At 36.1% G+C, this 20,342-nt stretch overlaps 4 protein-coding genes across 4 annotated transcripts; 1 reads left to right on the top strand and 3 right to left on the bottom strand.

The window, feature by feature from the left end:
* Nucleotides 1-12,655: 12,655 nt before the first annotated feature.
* On the bottom strand, nucleotides 12,656-12,892 carry SPSK_05758 (uncharacterized protein; the record flags this gene model as incomplete). Its single annotated transcript, XM_016732493.1, has 1 exon — nucleotides 12,656-12,892. One exon carries the CDS (start codon nucleotides 12,890-12,892, stop codon nucleotides 12,656-12,658), a length of 237 nt encoding a protein of 78 aa, XP_016582874.1.
* A 601-nt stretch (nucleotides 12,893-13,493) lies between these two features.
* On the bottom strand, nucleotides 13,494-14,420 carry SPSK_05467 (phospholipase/carboxylesterase; the record flags this gene model as incomplete). The annotated part of the gene is made up of 1 exon (XM_016732213.1): nucleotides 13,494-14,420. One exon carries the CDS (start codon nucleotides 14,418-14,420, stop codon nucleotides 13,494-13,496), a length of 927 nt encoding a protein of 308 aa, XP_016582873.1.
* A 371-nt stretch (nucleotides 14,421-14,791) lies between these two features.
* On the top strand, nucleotides 14,792-15,586 carry SPSK_05529 (uncharacterized protein; the record flags this gene model as incomplete). Its single annotated transcript, XM_016732273.1, has 1 exon — nucleotides 14,792-15,586. One exon carries the CDS (start codon nucleotides 14,792-14,794, stop codon nucleotides 15,584-15,586), a length of 795 nt encoding a protein of 264 aa, XP_016582872.1.
* A 2,811-nt stretch (nucleotides 15,587-18,397) lies between these two features.
* SPSK_05308 (beta-lactamase) lies at nucleotides 18,398-19,717 on the bottom strand (the record flags this gene model as incomplete). Its single annotated transcript, XM_016732057.1, has 1 exon — nucleotides 18,398-19,717. The coding sequence occupies one exon, from the start codon at nucleotides 19,715-19,717 to the stop codon at nucleotides 18,398-18,400; it is 1,320 nt and encodes a 439-aa protein (XP_016582871.1).
* Between the last annotated feature and the right edge of the window lie 625 nt (nucleotides 19,718-20,342).

Genomic DNA, 20,342 nt, shown 5'->3' with positions numbered 1-20,342 from the left:
TAAAAACGCGATCCAAATGCGGGCCAATAAACTCGAGGTATGATTGAGCTACCTAGTCCAACACGGCCGTGTCGCAGCGGTGTCGGAGCAGTCGTCATTGAATCCACGCGCGGGTTTATAGTTGTAACGTACGTTAAACGATATAAAAAAGTAAAGATAGTTTAATTAAATAATTTCAGAATAAGTTACGGTAATTTAAAAAGTGAACGTAAAGGGTTAATATATCCCGGTATTTATTATAATAAAAAAGACTTAACGTAGTTGATAAGCGAGTCGCGTATATGAGCGAGTCGCGCACTTTGATTTACACAATAAAGGCAGAAAGCGCTGTTCTTGCCGCCACTTTTGACTGGCGCGTGGCGCCGTTTTTGGCGGTCTTTGCAGTGAGAGGTTGTCTCTTCGAAGTACTTTGTACTTCGAGACGGCTTATTTTATACGCTAGCCGTTTTGGGTCGATTTTGCCAAAAAGAGACAGTAAACACCCCGTGTCGCTATAGGGGGCGACCCCGTGTCACTCTAAGGGGCGCCTTCGTACTTATAGTCGTAATCCTTTTAGCCCGTCTTTATAACGGTACATCACGTTAATGTTTAATTACTCTTTAGTTTTTGAACTATTAGAAGAATAGTAGACGTCTTGTGGGAATATTAATTCGTATTATAAAACAACGAGAAAGACATTAGTAAAGACCCCGCGAGTAAATGGAGAGCGGCTCCTGTAAAAATAGTTAAGTTTAACAAACAGTAATTCTTACAAGAACGCTCTTAGTAAAAAGAAACGGGAACTATATTATTAGTGTACGTTACGTAGTTACCGTTAAGACGGTTTAAATAGTTTATAAAAGAAGAAGAAGAAGAAAAAGGTAAAAAGGTTAAAAATATTCTTAAGGAAAAGATTTTTTAGTAAAAGTTAAAAAAAACTTACTAGAAAACAAGTTTACTAATACTATATTTACATTTATTTATTACGACGGTCGACGTGGATTATTCTTCGGGTGAGTATTTCGGATTACTGTCTCTTTAAACGGATTCTTTAAACGACACGTAAAGTGTACAAGACTTTTAAAGTTATTAACTTAATTTTTATAAGAAACCCTAAATTTTCTCTATAAAACGGTACTATTTATAGTACTATAATATTATTTATAGTACCGTTAAGTGTTTTTTACTGTCAAAGGGTCCTAGGGATAAGGGTTCAATAAAGAGAGGATCACGAAACAAGACAGCCAAAACGTAGGTAGTAGGATGTACAAAATTTAATCCTTACCCCGCCTCATCGAGAGGAGAGGGCTCGGATGAGTTTATATTGTTATCTGTAGAAACACCGTAGATTCCCCGTTAAATTAATATATACTTAAGGCACCCACGTAAAAGACGTCCTAGTTTTAAAGGTTAACGGTGTAACGGGCTAAAGGCCCGAGGATAATTAAACGGTACGTAAACTAGTGGCCAGACTCCCGGACTTCTAATCAAACATTTATAGGCCGGGGTATGTGGTGGTACGGTGGTTAGGGAACCGGACCCTTGATTAAAAGTCCACGAGTGGGACTAAAAAAAGGGGGTTGTTTACCTAACCTTACACTTTTTGTTTTCTTTCTCCTTTTTTATCGATATTTTTTTATTTAATTTAGGAACTAACTTTTCGTTAAAGTATTTATTTTAAGTGTTTATATAACGATCTCCTTTAATAGACCCTTATATTAAAATATCGATCTTTACTCGACTACTGTAGGGATAACCGAACTATATAACACTTTTTTTGGACGTAATTCGATTAACGATTAACCGGGTTTAATAACGGTAAAGGAAGTTAAGATATATAAAAATTAACGACTCGTTACACTTTACAAGGTAAAAAAAGACGGGACTTACGATTAAGACTATACTAGAGTGGTAAAAGACTAGTACGGGACTAGTAAAATTCTAACTAAATAATTAATAATAATAAACTTTAAAACGACGACCCAGTAATTAAAAGATTAACTTAAACGAATAAACCGAAGATTTTAAAGATTATACGAAATAATAAATAATAATAACGGGACCGACGAAGGTCCGATCGAAGGCCCGTCGGAACTAACGATAACGTAGTTTATAACGATAATATAAAAAGTTATTACGGGAATAAATAAAACGTACGTCGAAAAAAAAAGGTTAACAAGATTAAATTTAAATCTTTATTTAAGATATTAATAAAATATAACGGACTAAAACCGACGACGACTTTAAATTTAACGACGACGATAAATACTCCTTTTTTTTTAAACGTTTACGAAAAACCTTTAATTAAACTTTATACGAAATTAACGGACGTAGTTTATTTTTTAAATTAAAAGTTAAAATATAAAGTTTAAAGGGTGGAAATAATAATAAAATTAAAAACGGACCGAAAAACGATCGAGAACCCGTAAAATTAATATTATTATATCTTTTCCCGATTATAAAACGTAACGAAGGACTTAATAGTATCGTATATTAAGACCGGACTTTATTAAGACTAACCCGAGAACTTTTTATAATACTTAAATTTTATTTATTTAGATCCGAACGAAACGATTAAAACTTTTAATCGGTTATTTTACTTTAAATAAAAGACGGACGAGACGGTCTTTTACTTTTTCCCGAAGTTTAAAATTTTACTCCTTCGAAGTAACTTAACGAGTGTAAAAGACGTAGTAGTTATTAATTATTTACGTAACGTTTTAAACGAAAAGACACGTAAAGTTTTAATTAAAACCTTTATTTATACGGACTATAAATAATTTAAAAAGTAAGTACTTTAAATCGAATTATAAATTAAAGACTTACGTTAAACTTCGGTATAAACCGAACGGGACTTATTCGAACTAATAAACACTTAAACGGAATAAAACGACTTATAACTATAAAAGACTAAGGTACGTAAAAAAATAAAGGATTATTTTAATTACGATTAAAAAAGGTATTTAAAAAAAAACTACTTAACTTTAAAATCTTAAATAAAAGTTTACGGTAACTTTAATAAACTTACGGTAAACTATAATAAAAATACGAGTTTAAATAACTCGTTTTCGTTAACGAAGGGTTTAAAAAACGAGTAACTTTTTATAAAAGACTTAATAAAAAACGAAAGATAGTATTAAAAGAATAGTAACGAAGGGAGAAGTTAAAGATATACGTTAAAAGTATATATATAAATATTACAGTAAATAATTAATATAACGTTCTTACTTTTATTAATACTAACTATTTAATAACGGGAATATTATTCGAATAATAAACGTATATATATATTATAAAGACGTTATAAATCGAGTCGTATAAGTTATATTAAATAGTAGTATTTAACGAAGAATAATTACTACCGGAGATTTTAAAAGTAACTAAGATTTAATTAAACGTAAAAGAATATAAGACTTAATTATAAGTTTACGTCGTTTCGAATTAAAAAAAAGATTTAATTTTAAGTCGGAATTAAATAAACCGTTATAAAGTACGGTTAAATTTAATTAATAATAAACTTACGATTAAAAGGTAAAAGATTTAAGTTTTAATATATAAAAACCTTTAACGTTTAATTAAAACGACGGAACGAATAACTCTTAAAACGATATAAAGAATAGTCCGGGAAAATTAATTAACGGTTTAAAAAGTAACACTCGAAAACGTATAAAAGACACTATATATATAAAAGGTATTAAAGACGTTACTATAAATCGAAACGAAACTATTAGTATAGTTACGGGATATAACGAACGTTTTCGATCGAAAGACCGTAAAAAGACTATTATTAAATCGACCCGGCGTCGATTACGAAATTAAAATTTAAAAAGGACCGAATAAATAAAAGTTACTTATTCTTTTAAACCCGTTTTATTACCGATTAAAGAAGGAACTTTTAATTATAAAAAAAACGATTTTAAATCTTTTAAATTAAAAACTAATTAAGTTTAATAAGTCGTTAACGGGAACGTTAATATTATTCGTTAAAAAAACGGACGACGGTTTACGGTTTTATATAAATTACTGGAAGTTAAACTTAATAACCGAAAAAGACTCGTACTTAATACTTTTAATAATAAAGACGTTACGGACGGTAATTAAAAACTATTAAGTATTAAAAGTAAATATAATTTTAACCTTTTACTACGTTTAAATTTAATTAAGTAATAAAAGAAAAATAACTTTTAATATACGGACCGGTTTATACGAGTAATTAATAATACTCTTTAGTTTAACCGGAATACCGACGACGTTTTAAAAATATATTAATTAAGTATTACGGGATTATTTAAATAAAAACGTATTTACTTTTATAAATAACGTAATTATATATACCGACGGTACTTTTAAAGATTATTAAAAGGTTATTAAATAAGTAATTAAAAAACTATAAAAGACTAAGTTATAATTAAACGTTAAAAAGTACGAGTTCGTAAAAAAAAAGTTAAAATTCTTAAGTTATATAATACGGTTAAAGATTAAACTTTTAATCGATTTTATAAAGATTAAAATAATTAAAAATTAAAAAACTTTTATAATAATAAAAAAAGTACGGAGATTTTTAAGTTTTATAAAGTTTTATTATAAGTTTATTATAAACTACTTTAAAATTATAATACTTTTAACCGGTTTAACGTAAAAAAATTACGAGTTTATATAAACTATTAAATATTAACGAACTTTTAATTAATTATACGAAACTATAATTAACACTTTAATATTAACTCTTTATAAACCGGGTCGGTTTAAACGAGTAAACGTAAACTCGTTAAAATATATAATAAATAAAGGGTTATTATAATAAGTAAAAGACTTAACGTAATACTTAATAATTTACTTTTTAAAAAAGTTATTCTTAACGGAGTATAACTACTCGATTTATAATAAAAAAATATTATCGGTAATTTCGGTTTTACGAAAGTAACGATCGAAACTTTAAAAGGAGAGATTTATAGTATTTATAAACTATCGGAACCTAGTTTACTTTTAAACTCGGTAATAGTTTAACGAACGGTAAATACGGTAAACTTATAAGTTAATAAACTACGATTATACTTTAATACACCGGTTAAAAAAACTATAAATAATCGTAAACGTACTTTTACGACGAAAAAAAAATATACTTTAAAGAATAAAAAACGATTATTTAATTAAATAAAACATTTAACTATTATAAAAGGTTTAATACGGATTAGTAACAATACGAGACTATAATACCGAATAAGGTCCCGATTAAAACGTCGAAGAATTAAACTTACGGGTAAACGTAATATAAACGGTATAAACGGACGATATTAAAAACGACCGTAACCGAAGTAAAACGGACCTCGAAAAAATGTACGTAAAATAAACTTAGGTTATTAATATAAACTACGACTAGTTTAAAAACGATTAAAAAGTAAGTTTAAAAAAAGTATTACCTTTACCGTTTAAGGAATAAAAGTTAAATAGTCTTTAAAAAAAGGGTTTATAATAAAATAACCGTTATTAAAAAATATAATAACTAGTAACCGAGGACGGAAAGACTTTACCGTCGGAATAAAGACTTTCGATTAATATATTAAAGTACTCTTTAAACGAGACGGGTAGACTTCGTTAATACGAGAGGGTTTAAATACTAACGTAAAAACCTTTACGAATAAAAATTATTTAATTAATATACGACTCTTCGTTAAAGGATTATTTCGACCGGAAAAATATACGAGACTTAATAGTCCGTTAGTTTTTATAGTTAAAATTAACGTTAAACGTACGAAGGTTCGTTTAAAATTATATAATTTATTAAAAGGGTAAATATTAATACGATACGAAATACGGGTTATTAAAACCTTTACCGGTACCGGAGAGACTTTAAATAAAACTATCGGTAAACTTTATAACCGGGTTACTACCGTCCGACGGTTACGAGTCGATTATAATCGTAATAAATAAGTTAAGTAAAACGGTAGTCTTTAAACTAATAACGAATATAACGACGAAGAAGGTAATATATAAACTTTTAATTAAAGTTTTATATTATTACGGATTATTTATAACTATCGTATTAAATAAAGACTTTTAATTCGTAAGTACGTTTTAAAGACTAATTTATAAAAACCTTAATATTACTTACCGGTTATTAACGACTTTTTATTTATAAATAAACGACGTAACGGAGTATATAAATTAAAAGTTAAAAACGTATTTACGGATATTTATTACGTACGAATAAAACGATTAAACGAGACTTTTACCGGTAACGATATTAACTTTAAATAACCGAATAAATAACTCGATAAGAATATTACCGTTTTATATATTATACGGTTACTATTATAAGGTCGAACTAGGATCGACGATCGAAACTACGTTTAAATAAGGGTCGTCGGTAACGAGAACGAAAACGTAAATCGAATAATAAAGGACGACGACGACGGTAATATAAATAGTAATAACGGTAACGTAAAACCGTTAAACCGAAATAATAAATAAACGAAGGATAATAACGGACTCTTTTTACGTTAAAAATAAAGTTATATTACGTTTACGTAATATTACTTTTAACCGTTTATTAAAGAAACTTAATTAACTAACCTTATAATATATTATAACGGAATTAATAAAATTATATATAGTACGATTAAATACTTTAACCGGGATTTACCCGGTATTTTACGTAAACTTAATACGGTAAGTAATAAATAACCTACTCTCGAATTAATAACGATAGTTCGTATAACCGAGGTCGTTATTAATAAAAAGTTAAAACGAATAAAAGATCGATCGAATCTTTAAACACTAACGTTAAAAGTGTAATTAAAAAGTATTAATATATTAAACCGGGTATTTTACGTTAATATAAAAGTTACGACGGGAAATAACGGATATTAAAACTTTACGGGACTACGAACTAAGCCTCGGTAAAGTCTTATAAACGACGAAGACCCGTCTTATAAAAAAAAGGGGTATTATAACGGACTAAGGGTTTAAGGATAATTAAACGGTACGTAAACTAGTAATTAAACTCCCGGACTTTTAATTAAATATTTATAGGTCGGGGTATATAATGGTACGGTGGTTAAAGAACCGGACCTTTAATTAAAAGTTTACGAGTAGGACTAGAAAAAAGGGTTGTTTATTTAACTTTACACTTTTTATTTTCTTTCTCTTTTTTTATCGATATTCTTTTATTTAATTTAAGAACTAGTTTTTCGTTAAAGTATTTATTTTAAGTGTTTATATAACGATCTTTTTTAATAAACCTTTATAAGTTTACTTAAACTAATAAATACTTAAGTAAAGTAAAGTAACCCGTAACCGTAAAAGATTAAAGTATATAAAAAAATAAAAGACTATTTTAATTATAGTTAAAAAAGGTATTTAAAAAAAAAACTATTTAACCTTAAAATTTTAAATAAAAGTTCGTAATAACTTTAATAAACTTATAATAAACCGTAATAAAAGTACGAGTTTAAATAACTCGTTTTCGTTAATAAAAGGTTCGAAAAACGAATAACTCTTTATAAAAGATTTAATAAAAAGTAAAAAATAATATTAAAAGAATAGTAACGAAGGGAAAAGTTAAAGATATACGTTAAAAGTATATATATAAATATTACGGTAAATAATTAATATAACGTCTTTATTTTTACCGATACTAGTTACTTAATAACGGGAAAATTATTCGAGTAATAAACGTATACGTACGTTATAAAGACGTTATAAATCGAGTCGTATAAGTTACGTTAAATAATAATACTTAATAAAAAATAATTACTATTAAAGATTTTAAAAGTAATTAAAATTTAATTAAACGTAAAAAAATATAAGACTTAATTATAAACTTATATCGTTCCGAATTAAAAAAAAGATTTAATTTTAAGTCGAAGTTAAATAAACCGTTACGAAGTACGGTTAAATTTAATTAATAATAAGTTTACGATTAAAAAGTAAAAGATTTAAGTCTTAATATATAAAAACCTTTAACGTTTAATTAAAACGATAAAGTAAATAACTTTTAAAACGATATAAAGAGTAATCCGAGAAAGTTAATTAACGGTTTAAAAAGTAACACTTAAAAACGTATAAAAAACGTTATATACGTAAAAGGTATTAAAGACGTTATTATAAATTAAAACGAAACTATTAGTATAATTACGGGATATAACGAACGTTTTCGATCGAAAGGTTATAAAAAAACTATCGTTAAATTAACCCGGTATCGACTACGAGATTAAAATTTAAAAGGGACCGGATAAGTAAAAGTTATTTATCCTTTTAAGTCCGTTTTATTACCGATTAAAGGAGAAACTTTTAATTATAAAAAAAACGATCTTAAATCTTTTAAGTTAAAGACTAATTAAACTTAATAAGTCGTTAATAAAAACGTTAATATTATTCGTTAAAAAAACGAACGACGGTTTATAGTTTTATATAAACTATTAAAAGTTAAACTTAATAATTAAAAAAGACTTATACTTAATACTTTTAATAATAAAAACGTTACGGACGGTAGTTAAAAACCGTTAAATATTAAAAGTAAACGTAATTTCGGTCTTTTATTACGTTCGAATTTAATTAAGTAACGAATAAAAAATAGTTTTTAATATATAAACCGGTTTATATAAATAATTAATAATACCCTTTAATTTAATTAAAGTACCGACGACGTTTTAAAAATATATTAATTAAGTATTACAGGATTACTTAAATAAAAACACGTTTATTTTTATAAATAACGTAGTTATATATATTAACAGTACCTTTAAAAATTATTAAAAGGTCGTTAAATAAGTAATTAAAAAACTATAAAAGACCGGGTTATAATTAAACGTTAAAAAGTATAAGTTTATAAAAAAAAAGTTAAAATTTTTAAGTTACGTAGTATAATTAAAGATCGAACTCTCGATTAATTTTATAAAGATTAAAGTAGTTAAAAATTAAAAGGTCCTTATAATAATAAAAAAAGTGTAAAAATTCTTAAGTTTTATAAAGTTTTATTATAAGTTTATTACGGACTACTTTAAAATCGTAATACTTTTAACTAGTTTAATACGAAAAGATTATAAGTTCGTATAAATTATTAAATATTAACGAGTTTTCGATTAATTATATAAAGTTATAATTAACGTTTTAATATTAATTCTTTATAAACCGGGTCGGTTTAAACGAGTAAACGTAGACTCGTTAAAATATATAATAAGTAAAGGGTTATTATAATAAGTAAAAAACTTAACGTAATACTTAATAGTTTACTTTTTAAAAAAGTTATCCTTAACGGAGTATAATTATTCGATTTACGATAAAGAAATATTATTAGTAATTTCGGTCTTATAAGAGTAGTAATTAGAGTTTTAAAGGGAGAGATTTACGGTATTTATAAACTATTAAAACTTAATTTACTTTTAAACTTAATAATAAATTAATAAATAATAAATACGATAAGTTTATAAATTAATAAGTTATAACTATACTTTAATATACCGGTTAAAAAAGTTATAAGTAATTACGGACGTACTTTTATAACGAAAAAAAAATATACTTTAAAAAGTAAAGAACGACCGTTTAATCGAACGAAATATTTAACTATTACGAAAGGTTTAATACGAATTAATAATAATACGAGATTATAATACCGAGTAAAGTTTTAATTAAAACGTTAAAGAGTTAAACTTACGGGTAAGTATAGTATAAACGGTATAAACGAATAACGTTAAAAACGACCGTAATTAAAGTAAAACGAACTTTAAAAAGGTATACGTAAAATAAACTTAAGTTATTAATACGGACTACGATTAACTTAAAAACGATTAAAAAGTAAGTTTAAAAGAAGTATTACTTTTACCGTTTAAAAGAGAAGAGTTAAGTAACCTTTAAAGAAAAGGTTTATAATAAAATAACCGTTATTAAAAGATACGATAATTAATAACCAAAAACGAAAAGACTTTACCGTTAAAATAAAGACTTTCGATTAATATATTAAAGTATTCTTTAAACGAGACGAGTAAACTTCGTTAATATAAAAGGGTTTAAATACCGGTGTAAAAACCTTTACGAATAAAGATTATTTAATTAATATACGACTCTCGTTAAAGGGTTATTCCGGTCGGGAAAGTATACGAAACTTAATAGTCCGTTAGTTTTTATAATTAAGATTAACGTTAAACGTACGAAGGTTCGTTCGGAATTACGTAATTTATTAAAAAAGTAAGTATTAACGTAATATAAAGTACGGGTTATTAAAACCTTTATTAGTACCGAAAAGACTTTAAATAAAGTTATTAATAGACTTTATAACCGAGTTACCGTCGTTTAACGGTTACGAGTCGATTATAATCGTAATAAATAAGTTAAATAAAGTAGTAGTCTTCGAATTAATAACGGGTACGACGACGAAAAAGGTAGTATATAAACTTTTAATCGAAGTCTTACGTTACTACGGGTTATTTATAGTTATTATATCGAATAAAGGCCTTTAATTCGTAAGTACGTTTTAAAGGTTAATTTATAAAAGTCTTAATATTACTTATCGATTATTAACGGTTTTCCACCCGTAAATAAACGACGTGACGGAACGTATAAATTAAAAGTTAAAAATATACTTACGAATATTTACTACGTACGAGTAAAACGATTAAGTAAGGTTTTTATTAATAGTAATATTAATTTTAAATAACCGGATAAGTAGTTCGATAAAGATATTACCGTTTTATATATTATACGGTTATTATTATAAGGTCGAGTTAAAATCGACGATTAAAACTACGTTCGAATAAAGGTCGTCGGTAATAAAAGTAAAAGTATAAATCGAACGGTAAAGGATAGTAACGGTAGTAATATAAACGGTAATAACGGTAACGTAAAACCGTTAAATTAAAGTAATAAATAAACGAAGGGTAGTAATAAACTTCTTTTACGTTAAAAATAAAGTTATATTACACTTATATAATATTACCTTTAACCGTTTATTAAAAAAGTTTAACTAACTAGTCTTATAATATACCGTAACGGAGTTAATAAGATCGTACGTAGTACGATTAAACACTTTAACCAGGATTCACCCGGTGTTTTACGTAGACTTAATACGACGAGTAATAAATAACCCGTTCCCGAGTTAATAACGATAGTTCGTATAACCGAGGCCGTTATTAATAAAGGACTAAGACGAATAAAAGATCGATCGGATCTTTAAACACCGACACTAAAGACGTAATTAAAAGGTGTTAATATATTAAACCGAGTATCCCGTACTAATATAAAAGTTACGGTAAAAAATAACGGATATTAAAACTTTACAAGACTACGAACTAAGCCTCGGTAAAGTCTTATAAACGACGAAGACCCGTCTTATAAAAAAAGGGGGTATTATAACGGACTAAGGGTCCGAGGATAATTAAACGGTACGTAAACTAATAACTAAACTCCCGGACTTCTAATCAGACATCTATAGGCCGGGGTATGTGACGGTACGGTGGTTAGGGAGCCGGACCCTTAATTAAAAGTCTACGAGTAGGACCAGAAAAGGGGGTTATTTACCCAGTCTTACGCTTCTTGTTTTCTTTCTCTTTCTTTATCGATATTCTTTTATTTAATTCAGGAACTAACTTTTCACCAAAGTATTCATCCTAGGTGTTTACGTAACGATCTCCCCTAACAGACCCTTATAAATTAAGAATTATTAAAAGGTTTTAAAGATAAGATTTTAATAAAAAAAAGATTATAAAGTAAAATAGTTAAAACGTAAGTAGTAAAATATATAAAATTTAATCTTTACCCCGTTTTATCGAAAGAAAAGGGTTCGGATAAACTTATATTATTATTTATAAAAACACTGTAAATTCCCCGTTAAATCGACGTATACTTAAAACACTTACGTAAAAAACGTTTTAACCTTAAAGACTAACGACTAACTATAAAAGAGAGTGTATAAGTACTCTACGATACACCGTAGAATCTCTAACGAATAACAAGTAAGTGGAAGGGGCCTGTAAGTGTCTAATAATTAACTAGGGCTCTGACGGTTAACGGCGGTTATATTAACGGGTCGCGTCTAGTAGACACGTTAGTAAGGCCTGGTTGATATAAGCGGTGAAACCCCGTTGAATCCCCGTAGATTTCACGGTGTTTGGGTATGTCATGACAATTTGATCTGGGGGTACCTCTTTTTGTTATGTAATCGTATGTATTTTTTTGTCACTGTGGATCTTTTTTTGACGTCTAGGTTAATTATAATACGCGTTGGAAAAAAGTCTTATTCTCGGGCTTAAGGAGATAGAAGTGGATGGTTAATGGTTAAGTGGTGGGAGAAAAGAGGTGGACTAGCGTAGTTTTATAAAGGGTATGGTTATAAGTTAGAAGAGTTGGGCCGGCCTACCTCGAAACAAGTCTGGTCACTATATAATTTGTTTTTACGGAGTACTCCGTACTTCGTAAGTTGTATAGTATTATCGAAAGTTGCTTCTGTTACATTACGTGGTGGGCCGTTAGTGTTGAGCGTAATGATGTTTGTATTGTTTAAGTTGGTCAGCCACCGAATGAATTAGATAAGAAAAAGAAGATGCCTCAAGTAAACGGATTAGTAAGCCTCTCCCTACGTACCCTCCGACAGTGAAACGAAGAGAAACTGCGTATTGGCGCTGGCTTGCATGTGCGTCGTCTGAAATCTGTGAAGGCTTCCAAATGCCTGTTGCTTCTGAATTCAGTCCTTCTTCTTACCAGTCTCGCTCATAAACTGTTCGACCAATTTGGTGAAGGTCTCTTTCGCCAGTGCCTTGGCAAACGGGTCGGCGAGCTGCAGTGTTGTGGGCACCAGCTTCGTGGTGATAAGTCCCAACGCAATTTTCTCTCTTAGGTAGTGATACTTAATGTCGAAATGTTTGGATCTTTGCGAGAAGATGCTGCCGTTACTAATGGAGTTGGTAGTTTTGTTGTCCATATGTAGCACCAGTGATTAAGGTATTTAGTTTCGCGATGATTCTTTCTAACCGCTCCTTTATTCCTCCATAGTTTTAATGAGTATGTTGAAGACAGAAATAGCGGAGTGGGGTGACACCCGTTCCCGTTCTTGTCCCCATCTGCGTCATGGGTTAAAGAATATGCCGACTTTCTCGAACGATCATCCTGTATGATGACACCGGGCACCACATTCTTTGGCGGATCGGGTGGCAGTAAACAAAACTCGCCCAAAGCATACTCAGCATACCCGGATGCTCGCGGTGCCAGCATCGGCCACGCAAAATTTCCTCTCTCGGCTATACCGAAGACGGCCATCGAGGACCGCGAAACAACGGGCACAGTGCCCGAACGAAGTCAGAAACTTTCTCGCATGGTATTCAAGTGGACGAGAAAGGGTAGTCGGGACTCCAAAGATGGTTCTAACACGCCAGTACCAGTCACGGCTTACAAATACAACAACACTTTAATCGGAAATGTAATTTAGAAAAGATAAAAAGAACGCTTCAAGTACTTTCAAACAGACGGTTTGTTATGTTGCGGTCGCTGGAAGGGGCCCCGGGTTCCTATGCCTCGTTGTCCCCCTACGTACCCGGCTGTTCGTCACCAGCCCACCCACACTTTACAGAGACAAATGCCACAACGTCGTCGATCTCGTCTGGGATTCTATACCAGTGGCCCTGCCCCGCGTAGGCCCGCCATTGCACATCGAATCCGAGCCGGCCCATCGTGCGGTGTGCTGCTTCGCCCAGCGAAACCTTGATTTTGTCGTCGGCCTCGCCATGGCCAAGAAATACGGGGGTTGATAGGACCGTGTGCGCGCCGTCAGAGACATTGTCCAACTGCAGCAGCTCCCGTACGTAGTCTATGCTGTTAGCCAGGGACCTGCCGTGGTCTTGCTTCTCCGTGTCTGCCCCCGCAGAGACAGAACACCGTTCGTCCGTTCCACTAAGAACTACATCATCAAGCTGCGGCCCGTCCCCAGCAGTTGCTCTTGCTTCAATCTCTTTTTGAAACGGTAGCCAGCCACTCATACCGACAAATCCGCCAATGGGTCGCTCGAGTGCGATCAGGCAAATGAGCGCCATCGCACAGCCCTGGCTCAGCCCGCCGAGGATAATGTTCTGTCTTGGGATGCCCGCGTCTCCGCACTCTTGCTCCACGACGGCGAGAGTCTCGGCAAACGACTCGCGCAGCCCCGCGAGCTGCTTGTGGCTGCGGTCGGAAGGGTCGTCGAGGGATGCGACGTCGAACCACTGCGTGAGCATGGACCGGCGGAACGCCGTCGAGCGCCGGCGCCGGGATGTGGGGAAGATGAACTTTGCTCCGGGAAACCGAGATGGCAGTCCAAGGCCATCAGAGCCGATCCCCGTCTCCAGAAGCTCACGGCCGAATTTCTCGCCATTGGAGCCAAGGCCGTGGAGGAGGATGAATGTGTGGGTGTGGTGTGCGGTTGGCTCTACAACAAACGGCGCGGGTGCGGGCCGGCCCGATGTTGACTGTGTCGCCATGAGGGCGCAGTAGAGAAACAGATTAATATCCTCTAGAGAGTGTAAACGATGCTGCGGGCTGTATTTAGGTCGTATGAATTGCTGTGTGGAAGATTGAAGGGTGCCAGATTTAGCACGAATGTGTTGGCTGGCTAGGATTTGAACCGTTGTCCACCACGCGCCCCATAATATTGCCCCTCCCCGTGCGGGGTTAACGCAGCCCAGGGGCCCAGTGACCGATAGGACCTGACTGCCATTGCAGCACGTCGAACAATGGGGGAATTAGGCATATTTAGTGTCCGCTCGGTGCCGTCTTTCAAAAAAAAAAAAAAAAGGAACATTAAAAAAAGAAAATCAATTGTATTCTCAAATTTGATCTACAACACCGAACAATGCCCATCCCCGACATGACAAGAGTTATCACTAATGAAGAAGTCGACCAGGCGACGAAACTCGCTCCGCCATTTTCGATGCCCTGTCTGCTCCCAGATGGGAAAACGGTACTCAAATCCGGCGACACGGTCCGCGAGGCCGAGGCCAACACCATGAAGTTTGTGAGCAAGCACACAAGCATCCCGGTCCCGGAAGTACACAACGTCTACCGAGATGCCAATTCCGGCCATGTCTGTATAGTCATGGAGTATGTGGAGGGCGACCGACTAGACAACGTGTGGGAGGGCCTCACTGCTGAAGACAAGGATGCCATTCTGTTCCAGCTCCGCGGCTACCTCACACAGCTTCGACAGTTAAAAGGCGCGTTCATCGGTACGGTCGACGGTTCTGGATGCAACGACCAATTCTTTTCAATGGACGACGTGGAACACGGCCCCTATGCCAACGAGGCCGCATTCAATGAGGCCCTGGCAAAAGTTTGGTCTGCTAAAGATGAAGATGACCCGTTCACGCGTCTGCTTTGCAGGGTACAACATGCTGTTATGCATGACCATGAAATTGTGCTGACACACAATGATCTGGACCCGAGAAACATTCTGGTCCGCGGCGCCACAGTCGTCGCCATTCTGGATTGGGAGTTTTCCGGGTTCTTTCCCGAATACTGGGAGTACTGCAAGGCCCTCTGGCGCCCCGGGTGGGACAAGGCGTGGATCAAGGAGGGATTTGTTGATCGGGTCCTTGATCCATACTTGAAGGAAGTTGCGGTGATGCTTAATACATCTTCAGCCTGGTGAATTAGATAGTATCGGTATCGGCGGAGGCAACGAATAGAAAGAAAAGAAGATACAAGAATAAACACATGACTGTGTCCGCGGCAGGTCTTGGCTACTATTCTCTGTTGTATGGTTAAATAGCATCCTATTTACACTACCGATTCCCCCAGCGTGTCCGGCTGTCGACTGGTGCCGACTGACACGCCACGCATCGTTCATTATGCATATTGTGTAGCATACGGATCCGTTTCCATCTCGTCCTCCCAGTTGGCCGTTGTCCCGGCAGGGATCAAGCCCTTCCTCTCTAGATCGGCCAGCACTTCTATCACCCACTGCTGGCAAAACTTTGCCGAGTACTTTTGCGCGGAAGCCTTCACTTTGTTTTTGTCCTTGTCGGAGATTTGGGCGATATAAACCTAAGAAGAAGAATAATATACCTGAAGACATTATATTATAAGTAAAACCTGCTAATATATGTAATAACATGTGACCACTCATTATGTTAGCGGCTAATCTTAAACCTAAAGAAATATTACGAGCTAAATAAGATATTAATTCTATTAAAACTAATAAAGGTAATAAAGGTAAAGGACAACCAGCGGGTACTAATAAAGAAAAGAATTTTAAACCATGTTTTAAAAATCCTAAAATTGTTGCACCTAAAACTATAGTAAAACTTAAAGAAAATGTTAAAATAAAATGACTTGTTGAAGCAAAACTATAAGGTATCATTCCTATTAAATTATTTATTAATATAAAGATAAATAATGTATAAATAAAAGGAAAATATATTTGACCTTTTTTAGGATAGGTGCCGTTCCTGGCGCCTTCTTCAGCAAGGATCAATATCCAATGGCGAGCACCGCCTGTGGCGTTGAGCTTGCATATGGCAATGTAGAGAGTGAGAACAGCCATTGCGTATCGATCACACTTTCTTGCCCGATGGCGGTTGACTGGGGAAGTAGGCTGAGGGACTTAAAGCAACCTGTTTTGCGGGACTGGTAGAGCGGGGAGGTAAAGTGTGTGCTGGTGATGAGTCTCGATAGCAGAGAAATATCTGGGGTCGATGGATATGGCAACGAACGTACAAAGACCCAAGAAAGAAAAGACAGGGAGACGAGCCCATACATATAGAGAAAACAGTACTATTCGCAATTTGGAACGTCGCATGGTCACCAGTCAACGGCCCTTGTTCCTCTCGTCTTCCTCCCTCTCGCTATCTTATTTTGGGGACAAGGCTGACGGTCTTAAAAGCCCCGTGTTTTGCACTGCGATATTGTCATCCAATGAAATCGACTCTCAAAACGTCGGCTCCAGAAAAACGAGCATGAATAAAAGGCGTAACGCCGGCCCTGGCCGTTTGATGGTTTACTTTTTTTTATTTTGTTTTTTGTATGAAAGAAAGGAGAAGGATCAACGTTGAAGCCCGTCGGCGCTTATGCCGTAAATTGGTCGCCCTTTCCGGCCTACCCCATGAGCTGCGACGCCAGGACCAGGAGCCAGCAAGCAGGCAGCTCAAACGAAGGATAATGCCCAACCAACATGGCAGCCTCCAACACACAAAGCGCGCAAAGATGGATATCGATGTCGTGGAGGCGAAAGCAAATGTACCTTACGAAGAAAAAAGATAATACTCAAGGCGGCTTGTCACCTTTTTGTCGTCCCCGTTCCTCCATTGACAGTCATGTGGTGGTGACTTATTTTACGTTCTCGCGTTTGTTGGCCTTCTTTAATTTATGGTTTTATTTTTATTTTTATTTTTATTTTTATTTTTATTTTTATTTTTATTTTTATTTTTATTTTTATTTTAAAAATACTTTTCTTATTTGTACTTTTTTTCTTTATATATATATATCGTTATCTTTTTTTTATAACAAGAGTTGGTCGTTTCTTAATTGTTTATCGTTATAGTTTAACAGTTATCTTGAGTTTATTATATTTTTAAAAGAGATTTTTATAGTAAAAGACTAAAACTTTATATTTTTTTCTAATCCCGTGTTCCGGTGGAGGCCTTATAATTTATGATTCCCTTATTCGTATTTTACTTATTTAATTTATCACGGTCTTATAAAGGAATAAATACTTGAGGTTAAAATAAAGTGACCGTAAATATAGTTTAATAAAGGAAAAGAATAAAGAAGGTAAGAATTTAAGTATACTTAAGTTCTTAAGACTTTCACTTAAACGACGATACGTGGCCGCCTACGAAAGGATTCTTATATATTCCTTTTAAGTGGAGAAGTTTACAGAGTTTTTACAGAGTTTTCTTAGTTCCGTCGCTCGTCGTCTTAAGGCGCGTCGGCGACAATGGAACTTGTTAGAATCTTCCTTTTCGCCTTATGTACGATCGGACTCTGGTTGAGCTTTTGACCTTCCCCGGCTACTTGGGTAAGTTTGGTGGGCGATTACTTGCCGAATCTCTTTCTCCTTACACAAAACCCGAGAGAGAGAAAGCTTGAGCGACCCTCGTGGGTAGACAGGTTCTTATTTATAAGTCGAGAGTATAGAACGCGTAAGGACACTTCCGCTCCTTGGAACAGCCATGTTTTGGGCCCCTTCGGCTTCGCAGTTGTTGTGGCGTAAACAACGAAGGTGGCGCCAACACCACGGGCAGCGCGGCCGGGGATTGGCAAGGGAGGAGATGATGGTTTTGGCCTTCTATTTCAGCCAGACTGTATGAAGGGTGGATGACGAGATGAGCATAGGCATATCAAGAGTATAAAACTAAATTAAGAATTAAATTTACACGGGGAAGAACAGGAACAGTCCAACTACATAATTATATCGCATCTCTCCCCGACCTCACCCCCACTATCCCACTCTCCTGCTCTCCTACTCCGGAACAGTAAGGTCGAGGCCCAGAGACTCGCCGACCCAGTAGCCCAGGGTCTCGCGGACAATGTTGTTGCTGCTCCAGGCGCGCGAGGGGTGGACGCGGTTGGCGAGGTGGACGTAGAAGACGTTGTGGGCGCGGTCGATGACCAGGCTGGTGCCGGTGAAGCCCGTGTGCGACGCCGTCTGCAGGCTGGCGAGCGGGCCGGCCGTGTAGTACTGGTCGAGCTCGAAGCCGAGGCCGTGATCGGCGTCGACATCCCCGAGGTAAGCGTTGTAGTTCTTGAAAATGTGGTCGACGCTCTGCTGCGAGAGGATGCGGCGGCCGCCGTAGGTGCCGTTGTTCAAGATCATCTGGCAGAGCTTGGCGGTGTCGAGGGCGGTCGAGAACAGCCCCGCGTGGCCCGACACGCCGCCCAGCGCCCAGGCGTTCTCGTCGTGGACGGTGCCGCGGACGGGCTGCGGGCGCTGCGGCTCGCCGGCGCCGAGCACGGCGATCTGGAATTCTTGGGTGGCGGCGCGGCCGTAGAACGGGTTGCTCCAGCCCTCGCGGTTGCCGCGATTGAAAAACGTCGAGGCCATGCCGAGCTCGCGTGTGTAGTCGCCAATCAAGGCGTCCAGCGGACGCCCCGTGACGGTCTCGAGCACGACCATGAGGTTCATAAAGTTTAGGTCCGAGTAGAGAAACGTGCTGCCCGGCGCGTTGAGCAGGCGCTGCGTGACGATGGCGTCGATCTTGTCGGCGTGCGTCGCGTAGGCGCCAGAGTACAGAGCCGGCGACGGGTCCGCGTCGAAGCCGCTCGTGTGCGTCATCAGCATCTCGATCGTCACGCTTGCCTTTTCCGTGTCGTTGGCTGCAAACGCGGGCACGTAGGACGCCACTGGGGCGTCCAGCGCGATGAGGCCCGCATCCATCGCCCGCAGCGCCGCCACCGTCGTAAACATCTTGGTCAGGCTGGCCATGTCGTAGACCGTATCCAGTGTCGCGTCTTCCTGCAGATGCGCTGGCAGCAGCGTGCCGTTGGCGTCGGCGTACAGGTTGCGCTTGCCAATGGCAAAGTAGCTGACCACCTTGCTGTCGCGGCCGACAATCGTCACGCCGCCGGGCTCGATCGGGTGCACGGCGTGGTAGCTGTGCGAGCCGTAGTTGGCCGCGTGCGTGAAATTGGTCAGGTTGCCCACCATCGTATGCAGCGGCTCGGCCAGCATCCCGACCGACTGGGGCGTGCCGAAGCCGAGCACATCACCCCCTCGGCCCGGCATGGCCGACGAGAGAGCAGCCAGTAAGCCAGTGGTGAGCAAAATGCGTGAGATAGCCATGACACTTTACGTTATGGGTGGAACAGACGGAATCAAGGAGGGATGGGAGTACAACTACAAAGCAGATGCAAATTAGACTGACGTCTCCTTTATATCAGCTTGACGGAGTGGGGTTGTTCTCACACCGTGGCCTTTTACTCCGTACGTTGTAGATAGCTACCCTTTCCCCGTATCTTGGCGTCTGGGGTATTGAATCAGGAACCGTCGGTCATATTACGGTGGATCCATTATTATTGAATTTGTTTTGGTGAAAAAGGTATTATGAAGATCCTGTGATAACCCTCCAGGCTCCGTTGCTTCGGACTATCGGAGTGAAAACGTCGGAGTAAAATAAGCTTTGTCGGAGTGAGAAATAAGCGTGGCTCCACAATACGGCACACACTCCGAAGTTGACTGCCTATTATACTTAGTCCCGTATGGGGAGAAAGAGCATACTCCGTACACCTTTTTCTGTAAGATTTGGAGGTCAATTTGATAAATCTCGATAAACTTGGTGATGAAAACACGAAAAAAAATCGATGAATTGATGATTTGTATACGGAATTAGTTGTATGTTACAAGGATTAGATTCCAATCTTCGTTCCTCGAAGAGAGAGCGAAAAGAGGATTATTATATTCTATGGTA

Source organism: Sporothrix schenckii (assembly GCF_000961545.1).
Source record: "Sporothrix schenckii 1099-18 chromosome Unknown Cont49, whole genome shotgun sequence".
Lineage (NCBI taxonomy): Eukaryota > Fungi > Ascomycota > Sordariomycetes > Ophiostomatales > Ophiostomataceae > Sporothrix > Sporothrix schenckii.
Note: the sequence above shows the minus strand (reverse complement) of the source record. Positions and strands in the feature narration are given on the sequence as shown.